At 51.2% G+C, this 10,000-nt stretch overlaps 2 protein-coding genes across 2 annotated transcripts in view; both read right to left on the bottom strand.

The window, feature by feature from the left end:
• Positions 1-5,817: 5,817 nt before the first annotated feature.
• Positions 5,818-7,837, bottom strand: LOC137625503 (uncharacterized). Its single transcript, XM_068356412.1, has 2 exons — positions 7,667-7,837; positions 5,818-6,048 (listed from the first exon to the last, which is right to left on the bottom strand). Exons 1-2 carry the CDS (start codon positions 7,835-7,837, stop codon positions 5,818-5,820), a joined length of 402 nt encoding a protein of 133 aa, XP_068212513.1.
• A 1,245-nt stretch (positions 7,838-9,082) lies between these two features.
• LOC137625501 (proteoglycan 4-like) overlaps positions 9,083-10,000 on the bottom strand; it is a 1,687-nt gene continuing 769 nt past the window's right edge. The window contains exons 2-3 of the mRNA XM_068356411.1: positions 9,728-10,000; positions 9,083-9,646 (exon numbers count right to left, since the gene is read on the bottom strand). The exon at positions 9,728-10,000 is cut by the window's right edge and continues 63 nt beyond it. Of these exons, the coding sequence (XP_068212512.1) occupies positions 9,083-9,646; positions 9,728-10,000 (837 nt within the window). The remainder of the gene's footprint in view (positions 9,647-9,727) is intronic.

The raw sequence follows: 10,000 nt of genomic DNA, 5'->3' as shown, positions 1-10,000 counted from the left end.
GTCTGGCCAAGGTTATTCATGAGGTTTCTGAGTCGCCCTTTTTCTGTGGTGTCTAAGGACTCATCAATGAAGACTCTGAGCGGACCTTTTCTTTGGTGTCTGGGTGACCCATTTATGAGGTCTCTGGGTGGCCAGTTTCTGTGGTGTCTAGGGTACCATTAGTGAGGTCTCTGAGTGGACTATTTATGTGGTGTCCAAGTGACCTCTTCATGGGGTCTCTGAGTGACCTTATTCTATGGTGTATAGGGTCCCATTCATGAGGTCTCTGAGTTGCCAGTTTCTGTGGTATCCGTGTGACCCATTCATGAGGTCTCTGAGTGGTCTATTTCTGTGATGTCTAGGGTCCCATTCATGAGGTCTATGAGTGGACTGTTTCTAGGATGTTTGGGTGGCCTCTTTTTAGTTGACTGTTTTTGTGGGGTCTAGGGTCCCATTCATGAGATCTCTGAGCGGCCTGTTTCTGTGGTGGCTAGGGTCCCATTCATTAAGTCTCTGAGTGGCCTGTTTCTGTAGTATATGAGGGGCCTCCTTGTGAGGTCTCTGAGTTAATTTTTTCTGTGGTATGTTGGTGACCCATTCATGAGGTCTCTGAGGGGCCTGTTTCTGTGGTATCTGGGTGCCTCTTCATGAGGTCACTGAGTGGCCTCTTTCTGAGGTGGCTGGGTGACCCATTCAAGAGGCGTCTGGTAATTGGGTGACTCATTCATGAGGTCACTGAGTGGCCTCTTTCTGAGGTGGCTGGGTGACCCATTCAAGAGGAGTCTGGTAATTGGGTGACTCATTCATGAGGTCTCTGAGGGGCCTGTTTCTGTGGTATCTGGGTGCCTCTTCATGAGGTCACTGAGTGGCCTCTTTCTGAGGTGGCTGGGTGACCCATTCAAGAGGCGTCTGGTAATTGGGTGACTCATTCATGAGGTCTCTGAGGGGCCTGTTTCTGTGGTATCTGGGTGCCTCTTCATGAGGTCACTGAGTGGCCTCTTTCTGAGGTGGCTGGGTGACCCATTCAAGAGGCGTCTGGTAATTGGGTGACTCATTCATGAGGTCACTGAGTGGCCTCTTTCTGAGGTGGCTGGGTGACCCATTCAAGAGGCGTCTGGTAATTGGGTGACTCATTCATGAGGTCACTGAGTGGCCTCTTTCTGAGGTGGCTGGGTGACCCATTCAAGAGGAGTCTGGTAATTGAGTGACTCATTCATGAGGTCTCTGAGTTGCCTGTTTCTGTGGTGTCTTGGTGGCCTCTTCATGAGGTCTCTAAGTGTACTTTTTCCTGTGGCGTCTTGGTGACCCATTCATGAGGTCTCTGAGTGGTCTATTTCTGTTGTGTCTCGGTGTCATCATCATGAGGTTTCTGGGTGGACTGATTTGTGATGGCTGGATGACACATTCATGAGGTCTCTGAGTTTGTGTGTATAGGTGGCCCAGTCACGAGGTATCAAAATAGAAATTTTGTGTGTGTTTGGGTGATCTCTTTCTGAGATCTCTGAGTGGCCTGTTTTTTAGGTGTCTAGAGCCTCATAAATGAAGTCTCTGAGAGGTCTATTTCTATAGTAACTAGGTGGTTTATTCATGATGTCTCTGGGTGGCCTGTTTATGTGGTGGCTGGGTGGCCCATTCATGAGGTGTCTGATTGTCCTTTTTTTCTGTGGTGACTGTGTGACCCATTCAGAAGGTCTCTGAGTGGTTTGTTTTTGTGGTAGCTGGGTGACCCATTCACAAGGACTCTGAGTGGACTATTTATGAAGTGTTTAGGGTCCCATTAATGAGGTTTCTGAGTGGCCTTTCCTGTGGTGTTTGCCGGGGGGGGGGGGGGGGGCTCTTCATGAGTTCACTTAGTGGACTGTTTCTGTAGTGGCTGCGTGACCCATTCATGAGGTCTCTGAGTTGCTTATTTCAGTGGTGTCTGGGTTGCCTCTTCATGAGGTCTCTTAGTGTACTGTTTCTGTGGTACATGTTGACCAATTTAGGACGCCTCTGATTGGCCTGTTTCTGTGGTGTCTAGGGACACAGTCCTGAGGTCTGTGATTGGCCGGTTTCTGTGGTGTCTGGGTAGCCTCTTAATGAAGTTTCTGAGTGGACAGTTTGTGTGGTAGCTAGGCAACCCATTCATAAGGTCTCTGATTGATTGATTTAAGGTTTTCTGGCATCCTAACATCTAAGGACATTGATGCCGATAAGATCTATGAGTGGCCTTTTTCTGTGGTGTTTGGGGGTGCCTTTCCATGAGGTCTCTGAGTTGACTGTTTTTGTGGTGCTTGTTGGCCCCCTTCGTGAGGTCTCTGAGTGGCATTTTCTGTGGTGCTTGGGGGACTTCTTCACGAGGTCACTGAGTGGACTGTTTCTGTGGTGGCAGGGGAAGAAAATGAGGTCTCTGAGTTGCGTGTTTCTATAGTATCTGGTGACCCATTCAGGTCGTGTCTGATTGGCATGTTTCTGTGGTGTTTGGGTGGCCTCTTGATGAGGTCTTTGAGTGGACAGTTTCTGTCGTGGCTAGCTAACCTATTCATGAGGTCCCTGAGTTACCTGTTTCTGTGTTGTCTGGGTGGGTTCTTCATGAGGTCTCTGAGTGGGTTGTTTGTGTGGTAGCTGAGTAACCCATTAAGGAGGTCACTTAGTGGCCTGTTTTTGTGGGGTTTAGGATCCAATTCATGAGGTCTCTGAGTGGCCTGTTTCTGTGGTGTGTGGGTAGCCTCCTCATGAGTTCTGTGAGTGGACTTTTTCTGTTGTGACAGAGTGACCCATCCATGAGGTCTCTAAGTTACCTGTTTCTATGGTGTCTAGGAGGCCTCTTCATGAGGTCTCTGAGTTGACTGTTTTTGTGGTGGCTGGGTGACCCATTCAGGAGGTCTCTGAATCGATTGTTTTTGTGGGATTAAGGATCCCATTTATGAGGTCTCTGAGTGGCCTGTTTCTGTGGTGTGTGGGTGGCCTCCTCATGAGTTCTGTGAGTGGACTTTCTCTGTTGTGACAGGGTGACCCATCCATGAAGTTTCTGAGTGGCCGGTTTCAATGGTGGCTGGGTGACCCAGTCATGAGGTCCCTGTGTGGCCTGTTTCTGTTATGGCTGGGTGACCCAGTCATGAGAATTCTGAGTTGGGGTTTTTTCAGGTGGCCTCTTCAAGAGGTCTCTGAATGGCCTGTTTCTGTGGTGTCTTGTTGGCATCTTCATGAAGTCACTGAGTACACTGTTTCTGCTATGACTAGGTGGCCCATTCATGAGGTCTCTGAGTGACCTGTTTCTGTGGTGGCGGGGTGACTCTTTCATGAGGTCCCTGAGTGGCCTGTTTGTGTGGTGTCTGTGTGGCATCTTTATGAGGTCTCTAATTGGATTTTTTTGTGGTGTATGGGTGGCCTCCTCATGAGTTGTCTGAGTGGAACTTTTCTGTTAGGTGACCCATTCATGAGGTTTCTAAGTGGAATGTTTCTGTGGTACCTGGCAACCCATTCAAGACCTCTCTGAGTGACCTGTTTCTGTGGTGTCTGGGGTCTCATTCATGAGGTCTCTGAGTGGCCTACTTCTGTGGTGTTTGGGTGGCCTCTTCATGAGACCTCTGAGTTGCCTGTTTCTGTGGTGGCTGAGTGACCCATTTATGAGGTCCCTAATTTTCCTGTTTCTGTGGTGGGTTGGTTACCCATTAATGAGGTCTCTGACTGTTTTTTCTGTGGTGACTGGGTGACCCATTCAAGAGATCTCTGATTTGCCCGTTCCTGTGGTGTGTGGGTAGCCTCTTCATGAGGTCTCTGACTGGCCTGTTTCTGTGGTGGCGGGATGGGCTATTCATGAGATCTCTGAGTAGCCTGTTTCTGTGGCGTGTGGGTGGCCTCCTCATGAGTTCTCTGAGGGGACTTTTTCTGTGGTGGCTGTGTGACCCATTTATGAGGTCTCTAATTGTCCTGTTTCTGTGGTGGGTTGGTTAACCATTCATGAGGTCTCTGAGCGGCCTGTTTTTGTGGTGGATGGGTGACTCATCTATGAGGTCCCTGAAGGGCCAGTTTCAGTGGTGGCTACGTGACACATTCATGAGGTCCCTGAGTGGCCGGTTTCTGTTGTGGTGGGATGACCCATTCATGAGGTTTCTGAGTGGCCGGTTTCTGTGGTGGCTGAGTGACCCATTCATGAGGCACCTGACTGGCCTGTTTCTGTGGTGGCGGGATGGGCCATTCATGAGGTCTCTGAGTAGCCTGTTTCTGTGGCGTGTGGGTGGCCTCCCCATGAGTTCTCTGAGGGGACTTTTTCTGTTGTGGCGGGGTGACCCATTCATGAGGTCTCTAATTGTCCTGTTTCTGTGGTGGGTTGGTTAACCATTCATGAGGTCTCTGAGTGACCTGTTCTTGTGGTGGCTGGGTGACCCATTCATGAGGCACCTGACTGGCCTGTTTCTGGTGTGATGGGATATCCCATTTATGAGGTCTTTGAGTTGCCTTTTTCTGTGGTACCTGGGTACTCTCTTTATGAGGTCTCTGACTGGCCTGTTTCCGGGTCTGTGGGTGACCTCCTCATGAGTTCTGTGAGTGGACATTTTCTGTTGTGGCTGGGTGACCCATTCATGAGGTTTCTGAGTGGCCGGTTTCTGTGGTGGCTGGGTGACCCATTTATGAGGTCCCTCATTATCCTGTTTCTGTGGTGGGTTGGTGAACCATTCATGAGGTCTCTGAGTTGCCTGTTTCTGTGGTGGCTGGGTGACTCATTTATGAGGTCCCTGAAGGGCCAGTTTCTGTGGTGGCTACGTGATACATTCATGAGGTCCCTGAGTGGCCAGTTTCTGTTGTGATGGGATGACCCATTCATGAGGTTTCTAAGTGGCTGGTTTCTGTGGTGGCTGGGTGACCCATTTATGAGGTCCCTAATTCTCCTGTTACTGTGGTGGGTTGGTGACTCATTCAGGAGGTCTCTGAGTTGCCTGTTTCTGTGGTGGGTCGGTGAACCATTTATGAGGTCCCTAATTCTTCTGTCTTTGTGGTGGGTTGGTGACCCATTCAGTAGGTCTCTGAGTTGCCTGTCTCTGTGGTGTCTGGGTAGCCTCTTCATAAGGTCTCTGACTGGCCTCTTTCTGTGGTGGCTAGGTGACCCATTCAGGTCTCTGATTGGCCTGTTTCTGTGGTGTCTAGGATCCCATTCGAGAGGTCTCTGAGTAGCCTGTTTCTATGGTGTGTGAGTGGCCTCCTCTTGTGTTCTGTGAGTGGACTTTTTTTTGTGGCTGGGTGACCAATTCATGAGGTTTGTGAGTGGTCGGTTTCTGTGGTGGTCGGGGGACCCATTTATGAGGTCCCTAATTCTCTTGTTTCTGTGGTGGGTTGATGAACCAATCATGAGGTGTCTGAGTGGCCTGTTTCTGTGGTGGGTTGGTGAACCATTCATGAGGTGTCTGAGTGGCCGGTTTCTGTGGTGGCTGGGTGACCCATTTATGAGGTCCCTAATTTTCCTGTTTCTGTGGTGGGTTGGTTACCCATTAATGAGGTCTCTGACTGTTTTTTCTGTGGTGACTGGGTGACCCATTCAAGAGATCTCTGATTTGCCCGTTCCTGTGGTGTGTGGGTAGCCTCTTCATGAGGTCTCTGACTGGCCTGTTTCTGTGGTGGCGGGATGGGCTATTCATGAGATCTCTGAGTAGCCTGTTTCTGTGGCGTGTGGGTGGCCTCCTCATGAGTTCTCTGAGGGGACTTTTTCTGTGGTGGCTGTGTGACCCATTTATGAGGTCTCTAATTGTCCTGTTTCTGTGGTGGGTTGGTTAACCATTCATGAGGTCTCTGAGCGGCCTGTTTTTGTGGTGGATGGGTGACTCATCTATGAGGTCCCTGAAGGGCCAGTTTCAGTGGTGGCTACGTGACACATTCATGAGGTCCCTGAGTGGCCGGTTTCTGTTGTGGTGGGATGACCCATTCATGAGGTTTCTGAGTGGCCGGTTTCTGTGGTGGCTGAGTGACCCATTCATGAGGCACCTGACTGGCCTGTTTCTGTGGTGGCGGGATGGGCCATTCATGAGGTCTCTGAGTAGCCTGTTTCTGTGGCGTGTGGGTGGCCTCCCCATGAGTTCTCTGAGGGGACTTTTTCTGTTGTGGCGGGGTGACCCATTCATGAGGTCTCTAATTGTCCTGTTTCTGTGGTGGGTTGGTTAACCATTCATGAGGTCTCTGAGTGACCTGTTCTTGTGGTGGCTGGGTGACCCATTCATGAGGCACCTGACTGGCCTGTTTCTGGTGTGATGGGATATCCCATTTATGAGGTCTTTGAGTTGCCTTTTTCTGTGGTACCTGGGTACTCTCTTTATGAGGTCTCTGACTGGCCTGTTTCCGGGTCTGTGGGTGACCTCCTCATGAGTTCTGTGAGTGGACATTTTCTGTTGTGGCTGGGTGACCCATTCATGAGGTTTCTGAGTGGCCGGTTTCTGTGGTGGCTGGGTGACCCATTTATGAGGTCCCTCATTATCCTGTTTCTGTGGTGGGTTGGTGAACCATTCATGAGGTCTCTGAGTTGCCTGTTTCTGTGGTGGCTGGGTGACTCATTTATGAGGTCCCTGAAGGGCCAGTTTCTGTGGTGGCTACGTGATACATTCATGAGGTCCCTGAGTGGCCAGTTTCTGTTGTGATGGGATGACCCATTCATGAGGTTTCTAAGTGGCTGGTTTCTGTGGTGGCTGGGTGACCCATTTATGAGGTCCCTAATTCTCCTGTTACTGTGGTGGGTTGGTGACTCATTCAGGAGGTCTCTGAGTTGCCTGTTTCTGTGGTGGGTCGGTGAACCATTTATGAGGTCCCTAATTCTTCTGTCTTTGTGGTGGGTTGGTGACCCATTCAGTAGGTCTCTGAGTTGCCTGTCTCTGTGGTGTCTGGGTAGCCTCTTCATAAGGTCTCTGACTGGCCTCTTTCTGTGGTGGCTAGGTGACCCATTCAGGTCTCTGATTGGCCTGTTTCTGTGGTGTCTAGGATCCCATTCGAGAGGTCTCTGAGTAGCCTGTTTCTATGGTGTGTGAGTGGCCTCCTCTTGTGTTCTGTGAGTGGACTTTTTTTTGTAGCTGGGTGACCAATTCATGAGGTTTGTGAGTGGTCGGTTTCTGTGGTGGTCGGGGGACCCATTTATGAGGTCCCTAATTCTCTTGTTTCTGTGGTGGGTTGATGAACCAATCATGAGGTGTCTGAGTGGCCTGTTTCTGTGGTGGGTTGGTGAACCATTCATGAGGTGTCTGAGTGGCCGGTTTCTGTGGTGGCTGGGTGACCCATTTATGAGGTCCGTAATTCTCCTATTTCTGTGGTGGGTTGGTGACCCATACAGGAAGTCTCTGAGTTGCCTGTTTCTCTGGTGTCTGGGTAGCCTCTTCATGTGGTCTCTGACTGGCCTGTTTCTGTGGTGGCTGGGTGACCCATTCAGGAGGTCTCTGAGTGGCCTTTTTCTGTGGTGTCTGGGTAGCCACTGCATGTGGTCTCTGACTGGCCTGTTTCTTTGGTGGCTGGGTGTCTCATTCAGCAGGTCTCTGAGTTGCCTGTTTCTGTGGTGTCTGGGTAGCCTCTTAATGAGGTCTCTGACTGGCCTGTTTCTGTGGTGGCTGGGTGACCCATTCTGGAGGTCTCTGGGTTGCCTGTTTCTGCGGTGTCTGGGTAGCCTCTTCATGAAGTCTCTGACTGGCCTGTTTCTGTGGTGGAGGGTGACCCATTCTGGAGATCTCTGAGTTGCCTGTTTCTGTGGTGTCTGGGTAGCCTCTTCATGTGGTCTCTGACTGGCCTGTTTCTGTGGTGGCTGGGTGACCCATTCAGGAGGTCTCTGAGTTGCCTGTTTCTGCGGTGTCTGGGTAGCCTCTTTGTGAGGTCTCTGATTGGCATGTTTCTGTGGTGGAGGGTGACCCATTCAGGAGATCTCTGAGTTGCCTGTTTCTGTGGTGTCTGGGTAGCCTCTTAATGAGGTCTCTGACTGGCATGTATCTGTAGTGGCTGGGTGACCCATTCTGGAGGTCTCTGAGTTGCCTGTTTCTGTGGTGTCTGGGTAGCCTCTTAATGAGGTCTCTGACTGGCCTGTTTCTGTGGTGGCTGGGTGACCCATTCTGGAGGTCTCTGAGTTGCCTGTTTCTGCGATGTCTGGGTAGCCTCTTCATGAGGTCTCTGACTGGCATGTTTCTGTGGTGGAGGGTGACCCATTCAGGAGATCTCTGAGTTGCCTGTTTCTGTGGTGTCTGGGTAGCCTCTTAATGAGGTCTCTGAGTGGCCTTTTTCTGTGGTGGCTGGGTGACCCATTCTGGAGGTCTCTGAGTGGCCTGTTTCTGTGGTGTCTGGGTATCCTCTTCAGGTGGTCTCTGACTGGCCTGTTTCTGTGGTGGCCGGGTGACCCATTCTGGGGGTCTCTGAGTTGCCTGTTTCTGCGGTGTCTGGGTAGCCTTTTCATGAGGTCTCTGACTGGCATGTTTCTGTGGTGGAGGGTGACCCATTCAGGAGATCTCTGAGTTGCCTGTTTCTGTGGTGTCTGGGTAGCCTCTTCATGAGGTCTCTGACTGGCCTGTTTCTGTGGTGGCTGGGTGACCCATTCAGGGGGTCTCTGAGTGGCCTGTTTCTATGGTGTCTGGGTAGCCTCTTCATGTGGTCTCTGACTGGCCTGTTTCTGTGGTGGCTGGGTGACCCATTCTGGAGGTCTCTGCGTGGCCTGTTTCTATGGTGTCTGGGTAGCCTCTTCATGTGGTCTCTGACTGGCCTGTTTCTTTGGTGGCTGGGTGTCCCATTCAGCAGGTCTCTGAGTTGCCTGTTTCTGTGGTGTCTGGGTAGCCTCTTAATGAGGTCTCTGAGTGGCCTGTTTCTGTGGTGGCTGGGTGACCCATTCTGGAGGTCTCTGAGTTGCCTGTTTCTGTGGTGTCTGGGTAGCCTCTTCATGTGGTCTCTGACTGGCCTGTTTCTTTGGTGGCTGGGTGTCCCATTCAGCAGGTCTCTGAGTTGCCTGTTTCTGTGGTGTCTGGGTAGCCTCTTTATGTGGTCTCTGACTGGCCTGTTTCTTTGGTGGCTGGGTGTCCCATTCAGCAGGTCTCTGACTGGCCTGTTTCTTTGGTGGCTGGGTGTCCCATTCAGCAGGTCTCTGAGTTGCCTGTTTCTATGGTGTCTGGGTAGCCTCTTAATGAGGTCTCTGAGTTGCCCGTTTCTGTGGTGGCTGGGTGACCCATTCTGGAGGTCTCTGAGTTGTCTGTTTCTGTGGTGTCTGGGTAGCCTCTTCATGTGGTCTCTGACTGGCCTGCTTCTTTGGTGGGTGGGTGTCCCATTCAGCAGGTCTCTGAGTTGCCTGTTTCTGTGGTGTCTGGGTAGCCTCTTCATGTGGTCTCTGACTGGCCTGTTTCTTTGGTGGCTGGGTGTCCCATTCAGCAGGTCTCTGAGTTGCCTGTTTCTGTGGTGTCTGGGTAGCCTCTTCATGTGGTCTCTGACTGGCCTGTTTCTTTGGTGGCTGGGTGTCCCATTCAGCAGGTCTCTGAGTTGCCTGTTTCTGTGGTGTCTGGGTAGCCTCTTCATGTGGTCTCTGACTGGCCTGTTTCTTTGGTGGCTGGGTGTCCCATTCAGCAGGTCTCTGAGTTGCCTGTTTCTGTGGTGTCTGGGTAGCCTCTTCATGTGGTCTCTGACTGGCCTGTTTCTTTGGTGGCTGGGTGTCCCATTCAGCAGGTCTCTGACTGGCCTGTTTCTTTGGTGGCTGGGTGTCCCATTCAGCAGGTCTCTGAGTTGCCTGTTTCTATGGTGTCTGGGTAGCCTCTTAATGAGGTCTCTGAGTTGCCTGTTTCTGTGGTGGCTGGGTGACCCATTCTGGAGGTCTCTGAGTTGTCTGTTTCTGTGGTGTCTGGGTAGCCTCTTCATGTGGTATCTGACTGGCCTGTTTCTTTGGTGGGTGGGTGTCCCATTCAGCAGGTCTCTGAGTTGCCTGTTTCTGTGGTGTCTGGGTAGCCTCTTCATGTGGTCTCTGACTGGCCTGTTTCTTTGGTGGCTGGGTGTCCCATTCAGCAGGTCTCTGAGTTGCCTGTTTCTGTGGTGTCTGGGTAGCCTCTTCATG

This window comes from Palaemon carinicauda, chromosome 32 (assembly GCF_036898095.1).
Source record: "Palaemon carinicauda isolate YSFRI2023 chromosome 32, ASM3689809v2, whole genome shotgun sequence".
NCBI lineage: Eukaryota > Metazoa > Arthropoda > Malacostraca > Decapoda > Palaemonidae > Palaemon > Palaemon carinicauda.
This window is presented reverse-complemented; position numbering and strand designations above follow the sequence as displayed.

What these genes read in the sequence shown, in the direction of transcription:
- LOC137625503 (XM_068356412.1), bottom strand. Translation starts at nt 7,837, where the DNA reads ATGGGTCACCCTCCACCACAGAAACATGCCAATCAGAGACCTCACAAA. An exon ending in CCCAGACACCACAGAAACAG is followed by an intron (nt 6,049 to 7,666) that starts GCAACTCAGAGA and finishes CCGCCACAACAG; the next exon opens with AAAAAGTCCCCTCAGAGAAC.